The sequence below is a fragment of the Canis lupus genome, chromosome 4 (genome assembly GCF_011100685.1).
Source record: "Canis lupus familiaris isolate Mischka breed German Shepherd chromosome 4, alternate assembly UU_Cfam_GSD_1.0, whole genome shotgun sequence".
Taxonomy (NCBI): Eukaryota; Metazoa; Chordata; class Mammalia; order Carnivora; family Canidae; genus Canis; species Canis lupus.
In genome coordinates, this window is record NC_049225.1 from 28482131 (window position 1) to 28507809 (window position 25679).

Consider the following 25679-nt stretch of genomic DNA (forward strand, 5'->3'; position numbering starts at 1 on the left):
CAGACCGTAACTTGCCATTCTTTCCCCAAATGGTGTTTGTTAAGGAGACATACGTGGGAGAGCGGAGGTGATCTTTTTATTGTAAGACGTTGCTCTTGCTTTGCCTTCGCTTCGTGCAGAAAGACCGTGAACCAACAGGAACAGCCAGTCTCCATCTGACTACAGGCCCCCTCCCGCCAGGACCGCGGTGCAGGGAAAGGGCATCACCTGTCATCAGGTGAGGCTGAGCCAGGAGGAATTCCCCAGGACGCGCCACAGTGGTCCCCGTGGCTGACCCCACCGCTCATTCCATGCCAAGGGACAGGCCCACACCAGCCACAGACGTTCCAGTGCCCTCACCAAGGATGAAGTCAGGCCAGCCCACCTCAGACCGGGAGGCCTGTTAAATGTAGATGCTGGACCCTGCTCTCAGAGCTTCTGATGTAACAGGTATGGGGTGAGGCTCAGGAACCTGCATCTCCAACAGGTGCCTGAGTGTTGCTGGTCCAGAGACCATGCCGCGTGAGCCACTGCTTTGGGCACAGACCTGTGACGCAGCTGTGGTCAGCGTGGGGAGCCCTGCCAAGGGATTTCTGCGGAAGGCTGCTTTGCTGCCAAGGAGACGCTAGAGGACCCTCTTCATCCTTGCGATAACAGAGATGTCCTTGTATGTGCTCTGTCCAATATAGCAGCCACGAGCCACAGGTGGCCAGAGAGCCCTTGAAATGTTGTGCGTGTTATTGTTGAAACTAGACATTTTCATTTTAGTTCATTTTAATCAATTTGAAAATAAACAGCCACCTGTGGCTGGTGGTGCTCATAAGGGACCCTGCATGCAGCCCCCGACACCGCCAGATCTTGATGTGACAGCTGGAAGTGCTGCTACAGAGGCCCTGCCAGCAGCCTGAGGGGAAGACACACGCAGACGCTCGCAGAGCCACATCCCAGTGTACTCGGCCCAACCTCAGCAGCTTCTTACTATGTGAGATCACATGTTTCTTTCTTGTTGAAGGCGGTGTGAGCAGGTATTCCCAGCTGCGACAGCCAAAGGTCTCCTGGCTGGTACAGCCACAAGGACACTGAGAAGTGGGGCCGCTCACCCCCAGGACGATGACAACCACTGGCATAAGAACAAGAGAAGCAAGACTTGGGTCCTGGTGAGCTGAAGAGGGTCTGACCTGAAGGGGAGCACCCAGACCCTCAGCATTCAACATCTGGGCACCGACACCTGAGGCCCAGCCTACTCCAGGACATGCAGCGCTACACTGCTGTCTGCCTGCTGGCCGACAGGTGTGTGGGGACGCTGCTGACCACTCCACCCCAAAGACTGAGCCAGCTTCAGGTATGGGTTGAACGAAATGGTGGGTCGTTGACATGAAGCTTCTTCCAGAAAGTGCGGAGGTCCAGCTGCATAAAAAATACCTTCCTACTCCTGCTTAAAATTCCACTGGTAACAATAGTTGCTGTGGTTTAAGTTAATACCTCTCACTTTGGAGAGACTAATGCAAAGTTTCCTAAGAAAGGTTCCTCAAAGAAAGACGGTAAGCCCTGAAGTGTTGAAATGAGGAATTTGTCAGATACCTATTAGATAATTGTACCTCGTTCCCAGGGGCAACAGGGAGCCGAGAGAGGATACGGCATGGAGGAGGCAAGAGAGGGGCACTCGGGGACCAAACACCTCGGTTTTACAAAAGCCCCTTGTCGGGACACCTGGGTGGCTCAGTGGTTGAGCATCTGCCTTCAGCTCACAGCGTGATCCCGGGGTCCCAGGATCGAGTCCCACATCGGGCTCCCTGCATGGAGCCTGCTTCTCCCTCTGCCAGTGTCTTTGCCTCTCTGTGTGTCTCCTGCATAAATGAATAAAATCTTTTTTTTTTTAAATCAAAAAAATTAAAAAAAAAAAAAAGCCCCTTGTCACTGCTCCACTCCCAAGGGTTTCCCGGGAGCCAGTCTCATGTTTGAAATTCCAACAACCCCACCATTGGGGTGATGGACTCACAACTGAAGCTCTGAGCTGTGGTCCCAGAAGAGTCCTCCCTGAACCCTGGACAGGGATGACGGAACCTGTGATGGCTGCACCATGTCCTCCCAAAAGTCCTGAAATCCTCACACCGCACACCCCCACCCTATAAATGTGAATGTGACCTCGCTGGAGATACAGTCTTTGCCGGTGATCAGGTGAAGACGAGGTCATCCTGGAGTAGGACTGGTGTCCCTTTTTAAAGAGGAGACGTGCAGACAGACACGCACACAGGGACACCACAACGTGAAGACAAAGGCAGAGACTGGGGTGATACACAAAAGCCGAGGACCACCCAGGATTGCCAACACCCCACCGGAGGAGGGAGAGGAACCTGGGACAGACCCTGCCCTGAGGCCATCAGATGTGTGGCCTCCAGAACTGTGTGCGAATGCAGTTGTGTTGTGTAAGGCGCTTCGTAACGGCAGCCCTGGGAAACAGCACGGCACCCCCTACCGGTACCTCCCTGACTGCACTGACCTCACGCACCGTGTTTGCTTAGAAAACCATCTCCCAAAAAAAGAAAAAAGAAAAAAAAGAAAACCATCTCCCCCGTGTACCCCAAGGCCCACAAGCCCTGACACCACATCTGCCCTACTCCCCACTGCGTTCCAAACCCACTTCCAGCGCAGCAGAGGTGCTCCCTAAGTGTTCCTCGAGTTAACACATGAAAGGTCAGCCCCGGACTGGGCCTGGAGTCCCCGGCATGAGTGTCAGTCTCCCCCTCTGTCTATACAGAGGAGATAAAATAACTGGACCGGATGGCCTCTGGGGGCCCTTCCGACTACAGAAACTCCACGACCCTCTGTCCATCAGGGTCAGATCTGGATGTGAGAAACCACGCAAGGGTGTTAAACAGAAGGCACCTGACGCAGGATGGGTGACAGAGGTGTGGGAGGGCTGGGAGACCGGGATAACCTTCCTGTCGGGACGTCTCCAGTGAAGGGAGGGCAGGACCGTTGATGGGCTTCTGGAAACACATGGACAGGCAACTCCTGTCCCCAAGGCAACACGCGGCCCAGGGGGCTGTTCCCACTTACAACAGACAGTCCCAAGAGGGGCCATTCTCATGGACAGTGGTCACGGAGGCACAAGGTTGGGGTTGGGGGGGACAAGCTCACTGAGAAGTCCCATGCCCTGACCAAGAGAGGGAAGGGGGAGACACAGCCTCCCCCAGCACCTGCCTCCCTGCTAACACCAGAACCAGATTCCTGCCCTCCACCGTCACGAGGACGTCCTGCTGATGGGAGAAGGTGTGAATGGCATCAACAGAAGATGGCCCCACAAATGATCTGACAGGGGAGTCCGACTTCCCACCCCCCAGACTCGGGGCCACGTCGGCTCGCACCCAGCTGCCCGACCCGCCCGGTGCCCTCCAGGAAGGAGGGGTGCCCAGGTGGTACTCACCCACACTGCTGAGGGAGCTGCTGCTTTCTGAGTCTGAGGGCATGATGGATAAGACGCTGTAGGTGGAGCCTGGGGACAGAAGGACAGACCATTTGTTACTAACCCCAAACTACTGTCAGGCCAGCTGATCTTCGGTCAACACCACACTGAGAACCAACACGACGTCAGTGACCAGAAGTCGGACGTAAGGGGCCAGGCAGGGGTGGTCAGCAGGGTCTAGTCTGTGGTATTTCTGCGGGGCCTCTCACCTCACCTGCCCTGGAGACTTATCTAACGCACAGTCGGAGCCAATCAGTTGGCTTCTCCTTAGGATGACTGGGGAAGAGCTTAGCAAGGGAGCAACATGCCCCAGGTTAAAACAGGGTCTGGGGATTTCCTCCGGGTCTTTATCAGTTTGATGCCAGCATCCATGCAGAGAGCGACAGAGCAGAAGTTACACATCTACGAACTATGTGTTCTTTTTGCTCGACTGTTCTGCTCTCGGGTCTGAATGTATTCCAGCTCGGTCCTTACTAATGTGGTCAGGGACTGCCCCCTTATTACTGTCACCAAAGCCAAGGAGCAGCACGTGCCCCTTTTCTGGCCGACACTTAATGTTAACTCCTGGTGTTAGAGGCACAACCGTACCACACCACAGTTCAGTCTGAACATGAGCATTTTCTAAGCCAGGAGGCTACCCACCTGGGCACCAGTGTAACCTCTGGGTGAAGAAACCCCATTTCCAAACCAGCTCTCGTCTACGCAGGAGGAGCTGGGTCACACTGAGCAGGTCGTTTGCTTTCCGGAGCTCTGCTCCCTGGCCTGTACGGAGCTTCAGCCGACGGCTTGTAAGGTCCTCTCTCCCGTCTTATTTTAGGGTCACACTCTCCCCTGATGGCATGTTTTGCTTGTGACTACAGGTGACACCAAGTTAGAGGGAGAACCGCCTCCAAGACTACCTCAGGAGCTGAGAAGAGCACCACGTGCACAGGTGGAGGTCAAGGAAATCCAGGCAACGGCCGGAATGCAGTATTTTGCCCTTGGAACCGAAAGCCCTACAGAGTGAAGAGGTGTGTGCAGCGGGCAGAGTGGTGACTAGAGATGGGGTTTTTGCAGGAAAGCCTTTGAACGAGCCTCGGGGCCCTGATGTGGAAAAGCAGCCAAGAACTCATGAGCTCTAGGGCTCCGGGACCAGAAACGTGGGGGCCAGATTGAAGGTTTCTCTCCTACCACAACTCAGCTGCTTACTGTCTACCTGCACACTCTCCGAAGGGACGGTGAAGGGATGAAGAGATGGGGGTGTGCAGGGGAGCCAGCAGGCATGCCCACCAGAAAAAGAGATGAAAGCAGAGAACAAAAAGAAAAACCAAGGAAAAGGGACTTTGGTAACGGCGAGAACTAGGACAGTGGCCAGGCATGACTGGTGGCCTCATTATCAAATTTTCTGAGACTCTCTTAAGAACCTGTGGGTATTATGTCATTATGTATCTGTCCAAACCCATGGGGTGTGTAACACCACAAGTGAACCCTAAGGTAAACTACAGCGTTTGGGTGATAACGACGTGTCAGTGTGGGTTCATCAATCGTCACGAATGTACCACTGAGGCGTGGGATGATGAGAGGGGGCAAAGCTGTGCACCTGTCGGCTCAGGGGGGGATATGTGTGCTTTCCCCTCCATTTTGCTGTGAATCTAAAAGGCTCTTAAAAGTTTATTTAAAATAAAGAAAACCTGTGGATGTTTAGCATGGACTGAAGAGGATGACTTAGGGCGTAGACAGCTGCTCGGTCTTCAGATGGGGCTGTCAAAGGGATCCATTTGTGCCATACAGCCTCTGGCAGCAGGACTGGACATGGCAGGCAGGTGTTCTAGAAAGCCTCGGGTGGGGGCACCCAACGGTCAGGGCTGGCTAGGTCTCAAGAGAGCTGGGGAGGGCGGGGCCCCCTCAACACACGCCCTCACTCACTTCACGGAGGCCCCACGCCCACCTGGCAGGGAGGCCTCAGGAGGGTTCTGCCCATCACTCCAAGGGAGAAGGAACCAGAAAATCCCATGCAGCCCTGAAATTCCTTGATCCCACCAAAAAAAATGAATAGCAACATTCAACGAAATACCTCCTGTATTTCATGTTCGGCCCACACGATTCATTGTGCTGTCCATTCAACATTTCTGCATTTTTGTCTCAATAAAACAATGAGTGCCACGAATTTCTCAAATCCTCTCTCTTCCCATACCATAAACAGTAAGCATTGCATAAGGACCCGTGAAGTAAGGTCGGATACGATTCAGGCACTCCGTTGGTGTCTTCAAGGACAAACACGTCAACGCAACACCGATTTCCTCAATTCAATGGACGGTTTCTTAATTATTTTTTTCTTTACGTTAATGGAAGGCTAGCCAGCCGGTATGTTGGTGGATTATTTTCGAAAGATGCCTCCTTGGAAAAGGAGACACAACTAAACCCTCCCACTCACACCCCCAGATCCGAGCCGGGCCCCGATCGCGCTGGCGGCACCGCCGTTCCCTGCGGGAACGCCCTGCTTCTCCCTCACTACTGGCACCAGCAGAGCCCCATCTTCCAGTAAAGCACCCCTCCTCATCAAGTCGTCTCTCTCCTCCCCCATGGCCAGTTTCCACTGTTAATTAAACTTGGCAGACATCCTTGTCTCTCTCCGCCCCATCTCCCTCCCTGGCTGGGGGAGTCAACTGGCCAACCACACACTGTTCTTCCAGTCCCCGAAGTCCTGCCGAGGTTCTGGGGCATGACCTGGGGGCGGCGTGACATCTCTATCTGCATCTCTGGGCATCTCCGCCCCCGAGTCGGCTGGCAGGGCTCCTAGGCGCTGGGGAATGGCAGGGAGGGATCAAAATTGGATGGGGCCCAGTTTTTACAACGTTCCCAGGGCCTCAGACGTCATTCAGAGGAGGAGAAAAAGGCCCAAAGACGACGTTTGTCTTGGTCATGCTTTGTCTCTGCTACTATTGTTGTCTTAAAAAGCCTATGTGGTCAGGATGTCGGGAAAAGGCAAGAGGAGTCACTCTCCTCCCAGAGTCACGCGGTGTCCTTTCAAAGCCGGTGGCTTCTGAAGGGCGGGTGTCGGGCGTCATCTACCTCTGGGGTTTCACAATCGAATCTGGAGGCCAACAGGAGTCTCATCTCAAAGGCACCACTCAGCCCCCCATGAAGGCACCTGCACCCCATGTGCCCTGAAGCCTAAGGCACATGCTCCACCTGGCGGAGAGGCCCAGACTGCCGAGGCCTGTAGAATCGGCGCGGCTCCCCTTCTGGCACTGCCCACGCCCCCATGGGCCCTCCCACACCCCCACAGGACAGCAGGGCGCTGCCACTCAGGGCGCTCCCACAAACTCAGGCAAGCCTGTGCACAGGTCCTCAGAGGACCCAGAAGTCAGATGATCTGGAAACACGTCCAGGAAAGGAGAGCAGAGCATGGACGCGTAACCAGAGAGGGACACGAGGGAGGCCTCTACTGGCACAGGGACTACCGGGGAGACCCGAGCAGAGGATGGGTTCCGATGTGGGCAGGCGAGGGGGGCCTGGGACTCTGCCGCTCTAACGCCCCAGCACACAGAGGAGACGTGGGGCAGCAGGCAGGGCCCGAAGGCTGCCGGGAGCCGTGGGAGCCAGTGCAGGCGACGGCAGGGGCCCCGAGAGCCACAAACAGACCCACGCAAGCTCTACATCCTTCCCAAGAGCCCAGCCCCTGCTAATTGCGTTTACTCTGTGACTCAGCCCCAGTGGGTCACCGAGACCACTTCAAAAGAACTTCCAGTAAAATCACCCGAGCAATAGCGGAATGGCCCAGTCCTCCAAGGCCGCCTCCCGCAGCCTGCGCTTGGCTCCCCTCACCTGGAGCTCGTACGGGCCCCGCTGGCTCACGCTTCCTCCCAGGGACACTAGGATCCAGGGCACCTCTGCCAGCCTAGGGCCTGCCCACGGGCCTCCTCCCAGCGCTGCCCGCCGCGCCCACCCCGCTCCGCTCACCGGGCACCTGCGAAGGCCGGCGGCTGTGCCCGGGGGCTCTGGTCGGGAGGCGCTGTCACCACTAAGCTACCTGCCCCGCCCTGGAGCCCACCCCCCCCCCCCAGCTCACCCCTGAGGAACCACGGCCGGGCACAGATGGCTGACAGCACCCCAGCGCTCCCTTGACCTGCATGTGCCCATCAGGCTCCTAACACGAGCCTGAGCCCCACGAGGCCCCCGGGGCCAGGCCTGGGAAAAGGCCAGCCAGGGGCTCAAGAGGCTCCCCAGCTGCTGGGCAACCTCGGCAGTAGTCCCTGCCCCTCTGAGCCAGGGTCGCTCAGCTGTCAAGGGAGGCGGTGACGACGAGGACAGCCACATGGGCGCCAGCCTGCCCACTCTGCCCCTTGGCCAGGTGCTTCAGGTGAGTCACTCGGCCCCTCCTTGCCTCCACATACCTGTGTAATGGGCTCGGAGGAGTGCTTACCTAATAGAGGACGCTACGGAGCTGATGTGAACAGGGCCTGAAACAGCACCTGCACAGCCAGTGCTCCAAGTGCTAGCTGCTGCCACTATTGGCAAACCGGACCTTCCAACACTGCCATTCCCAATCCTCTGACTAGCGAAACTGACAGCTGCACTACAGTGACAAGGCCAAGCGGTACAGGCTGACAGGCTGCCAGACTACAGGGAACTCACTAATAATAATAATAATAATAATAATAATAATAACAACAATAACAATAGCAGCTCATAGACACTGAGCACTACTAAGTGTCAAGTTGTGCTAAGCACTTGGCATGCATTGTCTCAGTAAACTCCTAAAACAACCCTGAGGCTGTCAACAGGCCCATTTTACAGAGGAGAAAACTAAGGGTTAGGATAATTAAGAAACTTGCTTAAGGTCTTGATATAGAACCAGTAAGGGAATGACAAGATACAAGCCCAGTTTAACCCAAAGGCTGCACTCTTGATCCCTAGGCCCAACACTGCTGCCCGGCTCTGAAGAAGGAAGGACAGTCAGGGGAGGCTTCATGGAGGAAGCAGCCTGGCACTGGCCCTGGAGGATAGTGACCTTGACAAGCACCTGAGAAGCCAACTCAGCCTGGAAGAAACACAGGCAGAGCCTGTCCCCCTGTGCAAGTGGAAAGTCTCAGAACAGAGCCAGCCCTGCCCGGGGCCCTCCAGCCTGGATCCCTCCCACCCCCAGAAGGGGCTTGATCCCTCTCTGCCCTCCTTCCCCCACCAAGAGGACACTCATCTGGCATTGTTGAGATGGCACTGCTGAGCCAGGGATGGGGGCTAAACCTGGGAAAAAAGAGAAAGAGAGGAGCCACAGCTCCATGACCCTGACATACACTGCTGCTTCCAGCCCGCCCCAACACCCATGCCCATGCCCAGGGCAGAGGCAGGTCCCAGGGCTCAGGGACCCTCATGCAAGAGGCACCGACTCTGGGAGTTGGAGACATGAGGAAGGAGGCAAGAGTGTGAGGAGTGCAGTGTGCTGTGCAGAGAACCTCCCCGTTTCTGAGGACCACAGGAGCTGCTGGCAGGGTACCCCCCCACCCCCCCGCTGCTGAGACCCCTCTTGCAAAATCACAAGTCAGTGCAGTCACGCCCCTCCCCAGGGCCTCAGCTGCCTTCCCTTTAAAAATATGGCCCAAGGCTGTGGACACTGAGACCCAAACTAGGAGGCTGTCAAGCCCCAGCCTGTCAGAGAGGTATGGGGTGACCACGGTCCCGGAACGGAGCAGCAGCCAGAGCCCGGCATAGCAGTGAAGGAAGTCCTGCTTCCTGCACCCGCATGCCTGCCTCAGGACAGGGGAATCACCTTCTCCCTGACATGCACAGACAGAAGGCCTGCTGTTAGGGGTCAGGTGAAGATGCACGCCCTGGTGTGCGTAATCCACCCCCCAAAGTGTCCAGTTGGTTAAGTGAAGACAGCATTAGTCTCCCCAGTGATACAGCTGGAGTAGTGTCTGCAAAGTTCGGAACAAGAATAACGAACTTGCTGGGGTGCCTGAGTGGCTCAATCGGTTCAGCGTCTGCCTTTAGCTCAGGTCATGATCTCAGCATCCTGGGATCGAGCCCCACATGTGACTCCCTGCTCAGCGGGGAGCCTGCTTCTCCCTCTCCCTGTGCTCCTCGCCCCTGCTCGTGTTCTCTCACGCTCTGTCAAATAAATCAATAAGATCTTAAAAAAAAAAAAAAAAACTTGCTAAAATATCATAGTAAGGGTGCTTATTTCTCCCTTTTTGAGGACGTGAAATGAACCAGTAGCCCATCCTTCAGAGGTGAAAGGGGGTGTTCCGTTTCCTAGCTAAGCGGAAAGCTAAGTGTGCAAATGAGAAGTGCGGGGTTGGGGGGGGGTGAAGGGTGCCTGCGGGGCTCTCAGCTCATTCCTTGACCCCCTCCCACTGGACTCTGGAATCATCTGTGAGATGATGAACTGAGCTACACCCTGAGGAAGCTCCCAGACTGTCAGTGCTGTCATCTGTGATCCACAGCCCCATCTCCCACCACAACTGCCCCAAAAGCTAAAGTCAGAAAAGGTAGGCAAAACAACACACGCAAAAAAAAAAAAAAAAAAAAAAAACACACGCATGCCGGGAACCGATCACTCAGTAAGATTAAGGATCCTTTCTCTCCCTGTCAGGCCCTGAGTCCTCCCCGCCCCCAAGGCGCAAGATGATGGAAGTTTGCTGAGTTTCCAGAGATTAAAAACAGCCGTCAGAGAGCTTGTTTCCCCTCATCAGCTGGGAAAGGCTCCTGGAGGCCTTCTTCGTCATCCTGCTGTCAGAGGTTAAGCTCCAGGATGGGAATACTGGGAGGAACTGGGACCATCACAACCTGGCACCAGGTGGGAACACCTCTCACTTCTGGCTTTCTGTCACTAAAACAAGCCGTTTTCTTCTGTCATCACCCAAAGGGGCTGGGTTACAGTTCTGCACCGAGGACGTGGCCCGAAGCAGGGTCTGCTGGGCTCCCTGGGAGGCTAGTCTTTATGGGGCCAGGGGGAGGATCAGGACAGGTGTTAAGAGTCTCCTACTAAATGCAATGATTCCACCAACAAGCGTGACGGAGCCCAATCAGCATCCCCTAAACCACAGCTCGTGGCCTTGTCATAGCAACAGGGAGGACCCAGCAAGAGGGCACAGGAAACCAGAGCAGCTCACCCGTGGGGCAGCCGAGCCCCCACGGTGCCGCAGATGGACAGCTCGCTGCGGCACATCTGCCCTGGAATAAACTTCTAGCCAGCACCACGAGTCCCAACGGGCACGAAGCAGCTCTCTGCAAGGCCCGGGGCACAGCCAGTTCCCTCCCACTCTCGACTGGGACTCCGTCTCCACTTCTCAGTAAAGGGAGAAGAGGCTCCCTCCTCTAGAGACCACACCTGGAGCGCGCTGCCCTGCACCACTGCCGGGGTCGACACAAGCGCTGTGTGGTCCTGGGCAAGTGGTTTCCACTTTTTGTGCCTCATATCTCGGTTTATAAAGCAGGAAGAATGATGGGTATGAGCCAAATGAGTAAAGAGAGGTAACGCCCCGAGGGCAGAGCCGGGCACAGGGCAAGCACTCCATAAACCCTAGCTCTCATTACTGCTGCCTCCCCTCCACCGGGTTGTGCCCTCCCAGTACCTGAATACAGCCCTGTGCCTTTGTTTTCTTCGTGTCTGGGATAAGGAGGCACCCCGGGGCACGTGAGTGGCCCAGTGGGTTAAGCATCTGTCTCTGGCTCCGGTCAGGATCCTGGGGTCCTGAGATTGAGCCCCAAGGCGGAATCCCTGCCCAGTGGGGGAGTCTGCTTCTCCTTCTGCCCAGTGCCCCCTTCGTGCTCTCCCTCTCTCTAATATAAATAAGTAAAATCTTAAAAAAAAAAAAAAAAAAAAAGGCCCCCTTTGCCCTCTTCCATCATTCTGTCTGGCCATGGCCAACTCCCATCCATCGCTGGCCTTCCTTGCAGGTCTCATGTTCTGAGTCACATGGAACAAGCCAGAGCACTTGCTGTGTGCCTGGCACACCTCCAGCCCGCCCCGACCTCCTCAGCATCCTCACTACCACCTACCTACACACGGGCACCAGTCAGCACACCTCAAGAGATGGAGCGAGGGCGCTCCGCACTAGGCACCACCCCTTGGTAGGCATGTCTGCCCTGGGGAAACACAGAGCCAATTCATTCACCAGCCTCTCAGCGAGCGCTGTGCTAGGAGGTCCTGGGGGTGCAGCAGAGGATGAGAGACAGAGTCCCGGCTCTCATGGAGCTCACAGGAGCCAGGGTGGAAGAAGAGGACTAAACCAATAAACAAATGCAAACTACATCAAGTCAGAAATGCTATGAAGAAAAATACAGCATAGTAAAACAGAGGGCGGGTGACAGGGTGGGGTGGAGAGGTGGCTATTGTGGTACAATGTGGGGGGGCTCTCTCTGAGGTGACATTTGAACAGAGACCTGAGGAAGTGCAGAGTGCTGAAAAAAGATTGTTTCAGGGAGAGGAAGAGCAAGTGCAAACTGTACCTGCACTCCACCTCCTCCCTGGGGATCAAAGGGACTGATGGAAACATGTCAGAGGGACAGGGAAAGCCACCAAGAAGCACGAGGCACCTTACAGGTTTGGGCTCAAGCTTTTCTTGAGAGTACTAACAACCACACTCTGACTGCTCATAGCGGCTAATATTTATTAAGTACTTGTCACGACGAAGGTACTATTTATATGGCTTGTTTCATTTAATCATCCCAACACTGTGAAAAATGGATTCTTAACTTGTTTTCTAAATGGTGAGATGCATGGGGCACCTGGGTGGCCCAGATGGTTAAGTATCTGCCTTCAGCTCCGCTCATGATCTCCAGGTCCTGGGATCAACAAGCCCCACATCAGGCTCCCAGCTCAGTAGGGAATCTGCTTCTCCCTCTCCCTCAGGCTCTGCCCCTGCTTGTGCTCTTTGTCTCTCAAATGAATAAATGAATGAATGAATGGTGAATGCAGGCTCAGAGAGGCTCAGTAACTCACCCACATCCACAAAGCCACTAAGCGGTGGATCTTACCACTAGCCCTGGATTACTTCCTTTCCACCAAGATCAGAAGAGACAAAACTCACCAGTTCCTTGATCCAGTGGACAGCAGAGGGTGTGAGCAGCCAACCCCTGACAACACACCTAGGAGTCACAACTGACAAGTCAGAAACTGGGGGGCAATGCCAGAGAGCAGCGTATCAGCCAGCATCTGGCACTGTGGCCAAGGTTATCCTTACAACAGCAGGAGGGAAGAAGAGAAGTAAGAGAAATATGGTTCCAGTCATCTCTGCCACACCTCAGCTGCCAGCCTTGTCCTCTGCTCCTGGCTTCAACGCCCCCAACCTGGTCACTCCTCTGGCCACCCAAGGGAGACCACCACCATCTCTGGAATGAGCCAGATAGACATTTCCATCCTGACTTAGAAGGCAGCAAACAGTATGAACCAGCGGGGTTTGGGGAACCTGCTCAAGGCTCTAGTGCTCACACTGAATGCCAAAGTCGGCAAAATGTCTCCCTCCCACCGTCCCCTTCATCCCACGTCATCCTCCAAATGGCCATTGCCCATTAATCTCAGATCAGGGTACACAGAAGAGTCAGCCAGAGGGAATGATGGCTCTGGGAAGAGCCCAGGTCTCAGGCACAAGTGGCAGAGTAGGCAAGGGCGTGACACCCAGGCCGCACAGCTCAGGGACACTCAGCCCACAAAGGCCAGAGAGGAAACGTCTTGCTCTCACCAGCGACGAGCTGCTGCCTCTGCCTCCTTCCCTTCAGCAGCATCAACAGCACCCTCCCTGTCGGCTTTGCATGGTGCCTTGAAAACTACTGACCAGCAAGCTGGGTCCCCAGGACTCGGAGACCATGGAGAACCGCTTACCTCCCCCTCCACACAACATTCCTGCTGAGTTTGAACCTACCAAGATCCCTGCCACGTTGAGTGCACAGTGCACCGGACAAAGGGCACAGGGTCAGGAGCTGGATGGATCTGGGCTCTCCCTGGGTTGGTCACCTACTAAAGGGTCAAATTATCTTCCTGAGCCTCAGTATCTTCATCTATACACCGGAGCTGTAAGAAGTCTTTATCTGTATCTCACAGATTGTTGTGCCAGCAAATAAAATAAAAGACACTGAAAGTGCTTTGTAAACTGGAAAGGAACTGCTCACAAATGCGAACCTGCCCCAGAGACCCAAGGTCCCCTGCTCCCTGACATTGTGCATTGTTCCCCAGTCGCCTTCACTCCTTCTCTTCACTGCCAGCCTCTTCTCTTCCAGAAAGTCCTCCTTTTCCAGTACTTACTCAAAACACCACACTGCAACAACAAACACAAGGAAATGAATAAAAAGTAAGGGCTTTGTCAGAATGCCAGTGTTACCCAACAGGGTCCACAGACTCAACACAATCCCTATCAGAATCCCAATGAACTTTTTTGCAGAAACAGAAAAACCGGGCTCCCGGTGCATGGGGCCTGCTTTTCCCTCTGCCTGTGTCTCTGCCTCTCTCTCTCTCTCTCTGTGACTATCATAAATAAATAAAAAATTAAAAAAAAAACTCTTATAATAAAATATAGGGCTTCATGACATTGAATTTGGCAATGATTAGATATCACACCAAAGACATGGGCAACAAAAAGAGAAAGACACAATGGGTTTTATGAAAACTTAAGAATTTTACACATTGAAAGGTGCTACCAACAGAGTGAAAAGGCAGCCCACAGAATGGGAGAAAATATTTACAAGTCACATATATGACAAAGGATTATATCAGAATATATAGAGAACTCGTAAAACAAAGTTCTCTCTCTCTCTCTCTGGGACGCCTGGGCAGCTTAGTGGTTGAGTGTTTGCCTTCAGCACAGGTCGTGACCCCGTGGTTGTGGGATCGAGTCCTGCATGGGGCTCCCCGCATGGAGCCTTTTTCTCCCTCTGCCTCTGTCTGCCTGTCTGTGTGTCTCTCATGAATAAATAACTAAAAAACAAAAAACAAAAAATCGGATTCAAAAATAGGCAAATGAGGGATGCCTGGGTGGCTCAGTCTGTTAAGCATCTGACTCCTGGTTTTGGCTCAGGTCTGATCTCAGGGTCGTGAGACTGAGCCCCGAAGCCCAAGTCAGGCTCCTTGTTGAGCATGGAACCTGCTTAAGAGTCTTGCTCTCCTCTGTCCCTCTCCTACCTCCAGCTCTCTCTCTCTCTCTCTCTCTCTGATTTTATTTATTTAAGAGAGTGAGAGAGGGCATGAATGGGGAGGGAGGCAAGCAGAAGAGGAAGAAGCAGACTGAGCAGGGAGCCTGCTGTGGAGGTCAATTGCAGGACCCTAAGATCATGACCTGAGCTGAAGACAGATGCTTACTTAGCCAACTGAGCCACCCCCAGGTGCCCCTCCCTCCCTCCCTCTCTTGCTCTCAAAAAAGGGGGGGGGGGGGCAAATGACTTGAATACTTGAATAGACATTTCTCTAAAGAAGATCTATAAACACCCAACAAGCAAATGAAAAGATGCTCAACATTACTCATCCTTTTTTTTTTTTTGAGATTTTATTTATTTATTCATGAGACACACAGAGAGAGGCAGAGACACAGGCAGAGGGAGAAGCAGACTCCATGCAGGGAGCCGGAGGTGGGACTCCGGGATCACGTCCTGGGCTGAAGGCGGCACTAAACCCCCCCTCCCCCCCCGCCCCCCCACCCCCCCACCCCCGGGCTGCCCAACATTACTCATCCTTAAAGAAATGCAAATCAAAGCCACAAGGCGATACTCCTTTGGACTGCTTGGGATGGCTACCATCAATGAGGCAGAAAGTAAAGGGTGTGGGTGACAATGTGGTGAAATGGGAACCCTCATGAAACTACTGGTAGGAAGGTAAGATGATGCAGGCAACTGTGGAACTAGTATGGCAGTTTCTCAAAAAATTAAAAATAGTTTTGCCACATGATCATTGAATCCACTTTTGGGCATATATGCCAAAAAACTGAAAGCAGGGTCTCAAGGAATATTCCTACAGCTATGCTGACAGCTGAGTAATCACATCTGTAAAACGTGTGAGCAACATGGGTGTCCACTGCCAGATGAATGGCTAAGCAAAATGTGGGGCATCATACACTGGAGTGTGACCCAGCTTTAAAATGCTAGGAAATTCAGGGGCACCTCAGTAGTGCAGTCAGTTGAGCATCCAACTCAATTTTGGCTCAGGTCATGATCTAAGGGGTCGTGAGATGAAGCCCCACGTCAGGCTCCACACTCAGCACAGAGTCTGCTTGAGATTTTCTCTCTTTCCATCTCTCTCTGTCCCACCCATTTGTGTTCTCTCTCTAATAAATAAAATCTTAAAAAAAAAAAAAAAGCTAGAAAGTTCAGACATGTTCTACAACAGAGTGTTAACATTATGCTAAGTGAAATAAACCAGTCACAAAAAGACAAATATCGCTTGACTCCATTGATATGAAGTACTTGAAAGTAATCAAAATCACAGAGACAAAGTAGGGCAGCCCCGGTGGCGCAGCGGTTTGGTGCTGCCTGCAGCCTGGGGTGTGATCCTAGAGACCCAGGATCGAGTCCCACATCTGGCTCCCTGCATGGAGCCTGCTTCTCCCTCTGCCTGTGTCTCTGCCTCTCTCTGTTTATGAATAAATAAATAAAATCTTAAAAAAACCAAAAAAAAAAAAAAAGTAGAGTGTGGTGGTTGTCAGGGGCTGGAGTGAGGAGGGAGAGATGGGGAATTACCATTTAATGGGTATAGTTTCAGTTTTGTAAGATGAAGAGTTCTGGAGATAAAGATAAGTGGGGATGGTAGCACATTATGAATGTTTAATACCACTGAACTCTATACATAAAACTGGTTAAGATGGTAAATATTTTTATATGTATTTTGTCTCAAAAAAAAAAAAAAGGCAAGAGCTTTATCTCTCTCTGTATTATAGCTATCCAAATCTTTGGGGACAGTTTCAGACTAATACAGTCCCCATGGGAGTCATCCCATCATGCCTGGAGAACGTGTGACCAGCTCACAGTCCCTACCTGGTAATATGAAGCCCTTGGCTAAGAAAGAACTGAGGGAGGGGATCCCTGGGTGGCTCAGGGGTTGAGCATCTGCCTTTGGCCCAGGTCGTGATCCCGGGGTCCTGGGATCGAGTCCCACATCGGGCTCCCCGCATGGAGCCTGCTTCTCCTGTGTCTCTGCCTCTCTGTGTGTTTCTCACGAACAAATAAATAAAATCTTTTTTAAAAAAATGAAAGGAGTAACAAGGGAGGGCCAGATCTAGACTTCATAATGGGCAACTACAGAAAGTACTGTTCTAGGCACATACAGACAAAATTCTGGGATGGACACCCTGTGAGAACAGGAGAAGGAATAAAAATATCTGGAAGAGACACAGAGGCCATTCAGGAGGACAGGAGGAACAAGAGAATGAAATCTTCTAGACGGCAACGGGGAGGAAAGTGGCCAGAGGGGCTGGTCTGCCAAACCAAACACTGGGGTAGGGCAGGGAAGGCAAAGAAACGTCTGGTGTGGTCATCCGGAGGTCAACAACGCTCTGCCAATTAAGTAAGGCCATTGATTGGCTCTGGTTTCTCCATCAGAATTGATGAGCTTGGATTAGACCAGATAAGGCCAAGAGGTTCATCGCAGAGGAACTGCCCTGTCTCGTGACAACTGCCCAGAGTACCGTGTTAAAAGAGCTTGAGGCCACACCTGCGCTTGTCGGGAAAGGAGCCCATGATGGATTAGCTGCGTCTGCTGAGGGCATGATGGGAAGGCACTGGGTGATTCCTAAGGGCCAATCCGACAAGAAACACTATTTCAGGGGTGCCTGGCTGGCTCAGTTGGTGGAGTATGCGATTCTTGATCTCAGGGTCAGAAGTTCAAGCCCTGTGCTGGATATAAAGATTACTTAAAAATAAAATCTTAAAAAATAAAAAAAGGGTTGGGGGGGTGCCTCAGTTGCTCAGTCGGTTTAGTGTCTGACTCTTGATTTGGACTTGGGTCGTGAGATCAAGCCCTACCTAGGGCCCCCACACTTCGGGGGGGGTGTCCGTTTGAGATTCTCTCTCTCCCTCTCCTGCTCTTGCATGCTCTCTTGCTCTAAAATAAATAAATCTTAAAAAAAAAAAAAAAAAAGGGATCCCTGGGTGGCGCAGCGGTTTGGCGCCTGCCTTTGGCCCAGGGCGCGATCCTGGAGACCCGGGATCGAATCCCACATCGGGCTCCCGGTGCATGGAGCCTGCTTCTCCCTCTGCCTGTGTCTCTGCCTCTCTCTCTCTCACTGTGTGCCTATCATAAATAAAAAAAAAAAAAAAAAAAAAAATAATTAAAAAAAAAAAAAAAAAAAAAAAAAACACTATTTCATGGTGCTCACTTCTTACCAAGCTTACTGTAAATTTTTTCAAAATATTTTATTTATTTATTTGACAGATATTTTTTCTGTTTACTTATTTGCCCCACAAGCTTACTTGTGGGGCAGATTGGAATTAACTCTAAAATCCAATCTGGGGGATCCCCGGGTGGCTCAGCGGTTTAGCGCCTGCCTTCAGCTCAGGGCATCATCCTAGAGACCCAGGATCGAGTCCCATGTTGGGCTCCCTGCAGGGAGCCTGCTTCTTCCTCTGCCTATGTCTCTGCCTCTCTCTTGCTGTGTCTCTCATGAATAAATAAATGAAATCTTTTAAGATCCAATCTGTTTCTTCAACATTCTTTAAAGGACCAGGACCGAAAGGGCCCTCAGAGGTAAATAAAAGAACAGTGATCTCCCACGTATTCTTTTCTTTTGAGGCTCTGAGAAACAGAGAATGTAAAGAAGGGTTTGGCCCTTCAGGGGGTTCTGGGAGGCCCAGACCAGAGCAGATGGTTTTCCTATCCAAGGAGAGCCCTAGGAGGGGCACCTGGATGGCTCAGTCAGTTAAACCCTTCAGCTCAGGTCATGATCTCAGGGTCCTGGGATCAAGTCCCATGCTGGGCTCACTGCTCAGCAGGGAAACCTGCTTCTCCCTCTGCCCTTCTCCCCTCTCGTGCGCGCTCTCTCTCTCTCTCACTCGCTCTAATAAACAAATAAAATCTTAAAAAAAAAAAAAAAAAAAGAAGAAGAAGAAGAGCCCTAGAACACTTTATGCACCCTTCCTCTAGAATAAGGGGACACCAGACAGGAAGGTTCACCCCTTACTTACCCAGCACCCTGTGTGGATTTTGAAAAGGTGGCCTCCAGAAGTGGGTGGAAAGAACCCATTCCTGAAACCACAGGGACCTTTTACACTGTATTACAAGAAGAACAGCTGCACGTACTCGTCTACAGAAATGCACTCAGGTATGACATGCTCACAGCCAGGGCAGGGGTGGGGAGTTTCTAAACAACACCCAGGGCCACAGACACACTGCACCAGCACACTCAGGCAGTGAGTGTTCCTCTTGGCAGCCACCCCACTCCCACCAAATAAAGAAACATCTTTCTTCCTAAAAACCCCTGTAACAAAGGCTTCCTTCCATCATGTTCTAGTTTCACACCTACTATTTCAGCCAATCTAGTGCTCCCATTTACCTTCAACTTGAGTGCAGAGCCAATCTCACATTCTAACATTCAGGTCATTCTTTCCTCAAATGCAGCAAGAAGAGCTTCCCCCACCCCCCTGAGGCAAAATCTGGCCACACAGGGTCTTCAAAGTGCCCCAAGTCGACCTCAGGAAACGGGGGAGGAAATCAGAGAAAGTATTTCAAATGCACAAAGGGATGTGGGTTATCTTTTGCACACAGGCAGCCCTCGGGAGAGAAAGTAAGATCTTGAGTAACGAGAAAATATTTCAAGGGAGGAAAAGCCAAAATCCACATCCACAACCACAGAGCACAGCAAATGAAACCAGAGCATAGCAGCCCCCAAAGATCCCAGCCTTCTCCTGGCCCCTGGTCCACTGGCCATCTGCTAGCAGCCCTGACAGCGAACACGTCCAGCCCCCTTCCCGTGGACAGGGCACCCCCAGGTCTGCACCACCGTGCCTGCTGTCGCCAACCCTGGCACAAGCCACACACGGTAAGTGTGAATAAGTGCTCAATCCACATTTTCCAGTTACCTTCAGCTGCCTCAGAGCTCACGAGGACCCCTGGACTGCCCGGCCCTGACGTGGTACAGATGTCCAGAGGAGGTCTGGTCGAACCAGGTCACAGTGAGAGCTGGAGACGGTGCCAAGGCCAGCTTCAGGGCCCCTCATCACCACAGAACCGTGCATAATAGAAATAACCGCTGTGGAAAGGCTGAACTGTGTCCCTTCCAAAATTCAGAGCTTAAGCCCTAACTCGCACTACCTGAGCATGTGACTGTGTTAGAGGGTAAAAGAGGTGATTAATGTGAGGTCCGTAGGGTGGGCCCTAAAACTTCTAAGTGGAGGAAATCGACACAGGTGTGAGCACACACCCACGAGGACACAGAGGAGACACTCACCTACGGCCATGGAGGGTGGCCCAAGAAATCACCCTGCCCACACCTTGATCTGAGTCTTCTAGCCTCCAGGGCTGCGAGACAATAAACAGCTGTGGTGTGAGCCGACCAGTCCGGGGTACTTTGTTATGGCACCAATACAGTTGCTACTGTGCCAGACTCTGGGCTACCTTTTCCAGTACAGACACCTAGCACAGCGCCAGCCATGAGAGACCATCAAATTACTGTAATCTTTACTTAAATCTCAAAGCACTCCAGCAAAGAGGTATTGCAATTAGCCCCGAGTGACAGACAAGGACCCTGAAGCTCAGAAAAATTAAGGAACAAGCCCTCGATCATTCAGCTGCACCCACCTCCAAGCCCTGCACCCTTTAACTATGGCCGAGCTGCCTCTAAACCAAAACCCCTCTGCCCTTCCACACCCACTCAGCAGTCACAGTATGATCCCCGGAACGGCCTCGCCCACCTACATGACCACTGTCTGAGGCCACTGAGCCTTTCTCCCCAGCCTTTCTGCTCCCAGCAGATACTCAGGTTTAAGGGAACTCAGGCTTTCTACCTTGTTACAGTTCTGGGATCTTCCCTCCCCCCTCCACCCCCGCTTTTTTTTTTAACTGAGCATTGCTTTGATAATCAGAAAAAAAAATTATTCTTAAGGAAAAAACATTAGTACAGTTAAGGAATTCTACAGAATCTTCAGGCTGTGTGCAAATAAATAAGTAATAAAAAGGAATATATTTGGAAAGACTATTATGAATAAAAAGGGGGTTATAAAACAACAAAAGCAAAAACAAGCAGCCCTTGCCAGCATCCTATCAGCTGAGATAAGATAAAGGACTCACGGGGCAGAAGGGAGAAGACCCCGCAACCAAGTCCCAGCCAGGTCACCTCTAGAAAATATCTATTTTTAAAAGCACGTTCCATTTTCATCACATTTCAGAAAAACAAAGAAAGAGACCTTGAGGGGCAGACAGGCAGGCTCCTAAACCACTCGCAGCACGCGTGCTCCCAGCTCAGGCGATGGTCGCCCATGGCCAGCCAGTGATTTTCATCGGAAAAATTCAGATCTCAAGTGACAGACGGGGCTCAGCCAGGGAGCCCCCATCAGCATGCAGCCCAGCGAAGCGCCAATGTTCATATTTCCTACAGCCTGCTGGGCCCCCAACGTCTTAGTTAAAATGGAAACTGTCAGACAGGATTTTGTGCAAATATGCACTTTCCTTGGGGGCAAACATTCTAAGTCTACAACTTGTTCTTTTATTTTCCCAGCTTTCTGTCCACGGCGACAACATCAAAGATGGGAGAGGCGGGTGGGGAGGGCAGTTGGGAGCACCAGGAGGACGGAGCAAACGCAAAGTGCAGGAAGAGCCGGCTGAGTTACTAGAAGATAAAATGTGCTCAGCCCCTCACAGTCCTGGAGAAATGACCTCACGGGGCCCCTCCTTTTGCAGCTCCTGCGAGCACGGCCCAACTGTGTTAGCACATCTTGCCTCCAGATGACCTGAGAAGGGAAATACTATGAAAGAATATGCAAAAAAACAAAAAAGTTTCAAGGGGTGGGGGCAAAAAAACCTACAATAACAGGAAAAGCAGAAGTCCCATCTGAATGGAATCAGAGGAGCAAGTTCAAACTACTACTAATGTCCATCAAGAAAAACTGTTGGATGCAGTTTTAGTTAATGATACTGATTCTTCTGGAACATTCTTATTAAAGACTTTATTTATTTATTTATTTGAGAGACAGAGAGAGAGAGAGAGAGAGAGAGAGAGGGAAAGAGAGCGCACAAGGAGCGGGGCGGAAGCAGAGGGAGCAGATGCTCCACTGAGCAGGGAGCCCAATATAGAGTTCGACCCCAGGACCCTAAGATCATGACCTGAGCCAAAACCAAGAGTCAGATAGTCAACCAACCGAGCCAGCCACCAGGTGCCTCTGGAAACCTTTTGAAGAGCCAGCCACTTTTTCATAGTAAGATCATTCACTGGAGCCTCGTCCGATAGCCTCAAAACACAGCGAGGCGTGTGCCCAAATTCACCTTTCTGCATCGGCGCCTGTGGGGCAAGTGGAGTTCTGAGGATGTCCAGCCCAGCGCCTGCTACTAAATACATCTTCCCCACAAGTTTCATACTTTCAACCCAGTTAGACCACGTCACCTCATGTTTACCAAGTTCCCTTGAGGTGTGTGGTCTTTTGAAATGTGTGGTATGTTTGGGGTTTGCGTTTGGGTGGGGGAGTTTAGAAAGATTCCTTCAAGATAATTGAGAAAGAATTGCCCAAATTGAAACATTCAACTCTCCTAGAGTCTCATTTCTCCTCTGTTGACATCTCAAGGAGACATGGTAAAAACCCTGCCATGAAGAAGGGTCACAACCTACAGGGGACCTCCCAGGCCTATGTCAGGTAGAAGAACCCGTGAAGTTTCTTGATTCAGTCACTAGAAAACCACCAGAGAACACTGTCTTCGACAGCAACCGGAAGAGGAAAGGAGTGGTCCCTGCAACTCTGTGTCCCACCCCCATCATCAAGGAAATGAGGTCCACTGTGGGCTTCCCAGCTCAGACTCGGCTGCCTTGGGCCCCACCCAGCCCCGCAGGCCTGCGTGTGCAGCCACCTCACCCATGCTGACGGACCACTCTTGTCCACCAGCTCACCACAAAGGCCACTTGTTTCCCATGAGTGCCCAGAACAGTGGCTCAACCAGTTGGCCCAGTCGGGGACCACGGTCCTGGTAGATGGGTGGTGACAAGGGCTCACTGTGGCCTCAAGAGACAATTAGCAGGACAGTGTCAAGTTACCAAGCACCTGCCAGGCTGGGAGACTGTAGGATTCAGTGTCCAAACCCAGGAAGGGTCAGGCAGGGTCAGCTGCAGGCTATTTCACCTCCATCTCTGTCCCTCTACAATAAGCATTAGGTCCTCTGACACTGGGAGCAAAAGAAGAAAGGTGCTCACAAGGAGGAGTTGTCACATGAACAATCTTGGGGTGCAAGGTAGAAGAGTAGAGTCTTCCAAGAGGATGCTCGGAAATGTGTAGGGACACAGTCCAGTAGACATATGATGGAGAGGGGCACCACCAGCCCCCAGCAGGTGGAGACCAAAGATAACGAGCATCTGAAAAGTGCAGGAAGATCTGAAAGCCAACGGCGCCTGCTGAGACACGCAAAGCCAATCCCATCTCTCCCAGCTGTTAGCCACACCTGAACCACCACACTCAGCATAAAACCAAAGCAAACGGAGGACAGAGGAAAGAACGGAAAGTTGCAAAAAAAGGAATAAATAAAAGCTCTGGAGGAACAGACTACCGTCTTTACGTGCCCAAAGTGTGATGAGGAGGAAAAGGAGAAACTCAGAGGCAGACTGGGGCCAAAAACCAGGAGATAACAAGCGGCAGGATCCACCAATGAGAAAGGCAAGCTGCTTCTCAACATGGGGTGCCCCCACCCTTGCTGCCCCTGAGCCACAGCAAGATGCCACCCATCAGGACTGCACAACATCTTCAGCTGCTGGGAACTCCTGACAACGAGAGCCACACAGGTGCCCACATCCACCACCCAGGCATCGCTCAGAGCTCAAAAGCTTTCACTGGCCCCCAGATTCACCTCGAGTCTCTAGGGTCCCAGCTCCACCACCTACCACCACGGGCAAGGTACCTAACACCTGTCTGCACCTCTACTTCCTCACCTGCAAAGGCCCGGGAGGATTAAGAGAATAACAAATGTAAAGTGTCTCAGCATCAGAGCCATTCGCACATGTTGGGATATCGGTGGCGAGCACCAATCCCCAGAGCACTTCCCAGAGCCCAGCTGTGCCATCTCTAAGCTCCCAGCAACCGCTGGCTGCAGAATAAAGCCTGCCTGCAGGCTGGCATTGGAGAGTCTTGGACCCAACTGCTGCCCACCCCCACCCAGCCCGCCAGCCAGGCTGCGGGCCCACGTGCTCATCACTCCCTGCCCGTGGGCACACTTCTGCCTCCACCATCACCACCACCTCCACCAGAGCCCCAGCCATCCCTCCAGGTCCAGCTTTAAAGGCGCCCTCTCCAAGGAGCCTTCCCCATCCCTCCATCTGGAAATCTCCTGTCCTACCATGACCTGCTTGTACTTGCTTATGGTTCTAACCACCGTCTGCCAGCCAGGCTCTGCCCATGAGGCTGAGGACCAGGGCCGGCGTCAGGGTGCACAGCCCGTGCAGCCTCACGAACCCACACCCAGCTTCATGCTCCACTGTCCTCGCCTTGGTTCTTAGTGATTTATGAGCAGGGGCCCTGCATATTCAACTTGCACCAGGCCAGAAATTAAGTATCCAGTCCTGCCGATGACAGGACTGGATACTTAAGGAAGAAGATTTAGCTAACCTCTCTCATCCCCACAGCACCCAGTACTACTTGCGACACCGGAGGGAGTCAGGGAGGAAAGGAGGGGAGAGTCCGGGTATCTCCACTCTGTGAAGATAGTGAAGGTACATCCTTGCCACCCCGGGCGGCCCACTCACACAGGGCAAGCTAACTTTCCTACCTTTCTCCTTCCCTCCCGCCCTCCTGCCCCCTAGTGCTCACACAGCAGAGAAAAGAACTCCCCTCAGCTCATTCTCTATACTCATGTTCCCCTCTGGTCCCCACTACACATCACTCCACAGGACACCATGAAAAAGGCCCTTGGACCCAAATGAAGATGTAGCATCTCGGTGCTTTGTCTTAATCAGACACTGGTTTGCTGAAAAGCTCACTCTCTGAGGAGCTTCAGGAGGCAGGAACACAGACTCAAGAGGCATCTGGCTCCACCACTTGCTGACTGTATAACCTTGGCCAAGCTTCCAAGGATGAGGCCCAGAAAGAGGAAGCCCTAGGGAGACAGGGTCCCTGGAACCTCCCGGTCCTTCAAACCTGGTCCCAGCCCTGCCCCCTGCTGCGGCCTGGTTCAGGGACTCAAGGTCACAGTGAGCACCTCTCACAGCCCACGAGCCCCAGATAAGGCCTTAGGAACCAGGGATGGGACACCCCAGCCAATGGAATCACATCCGGTCCTGGCTCAGATCCACAATAGCACATCTGACACGTGCCCTCAATCCCTCTCTACCCGGTGACCCATAAGCAGCCTGCTGGCACCAACACACAGCCATAAGCCAAACCAACTTGTGTGAAAAACATTTCCTGGCCATACAAAACAAATGTATTTGGCCCATCAGGGAATGAGTAATTGTTTGTGAAAAGAGATATAGAACCCAAGAGACTCCTCTCTATCTGACTTGGGAGCACCTTAAACATAAAATTCTGGTTGACGCTAGGTGGGTCTTCACCTCCAGGATGACACTCCTTTCATGAAGAGTCACAGAATGTAAAAGACAGAAGGGATGCCAAATATCAAGTAGTCCAATGCACCCATTTGACAGATGGGGAAACTGAGGCTCCAGCAGAGTCAGGATTGCCTATGTCTGCACTCCCAGAGCCCCACCCTGCTCTGCAGGGACACTGCACCTGCCCACTGTATCAGCGCGGACTCTTTACGAGCTGCCGCCCACACAAGACCGAGTTCTCTGTGACCAGGGTGTTACCTTTCTCGTGTCTGCTGCTCCGGCATCTCCCACAGGACCAGGCAAGCATCTGTGCTCAATAAACAATCCGTGGACAAATAAACGACCCACAGATGTATTCCAGAGCCACAGAGCGGGGCAAACAAAGCTGAATCTGGAGCCCTGGCTTCATGCTCTCTATTCCGACTGAATGCAGCACTGGGCAACTGGGTGAAGGAACACGAACCATCGAGTGACAAGAGCAGTGTGCTGAGTGCGGCAGGGTTAGGCACCGGTCTGGAGGCCACACCTGCTTCCAGCCCTGCCTCTGACCCGGGTGTGCGGGTCACGTGACCACACAAACAGCCCACTCTGAATGGAGGATG

The 25679-nt window shown here is 52.5% G+C and overlaps 1 protein-coding gene across 4 annotated transcripts in view; it reads right to left on the bottom strand.

The window, feature by feature from the left end:
- DLG5 (discs large MAGUK scaffold protein 5) overlaps positions 1-25679 on the bottom strand; it is a 119439-nt gene that overhangs the window by 67434 nt on the left and 26326 nt on the right. For 2 of the 4 annotated variants that reach the window (XM_038534455.1, XM_038534454.1), the window contains exons 1-2: positions 25336-25492; positions 3407-3475 (exon numbers count right to left, since the gene is read on the bottom strand). The exons of 1 other annotated variant lie outside the window; for it this stretch is intronic. In XM_038534455.1, the coding sequence (XP_038390383.1) occupies positions 3407-3475; positions 25336-25384 (118 nt within the window). In that variant the 5' untranslated portion in view covers positions 25385-25492. Of the gene's footprint in view, positions 1-3406; positions 3476-25335; positions 25493-25679 lie in introns of those variants that run through there. One more of the 4 variants, XM_038534452.1, reaches the window with a different exon arrangement.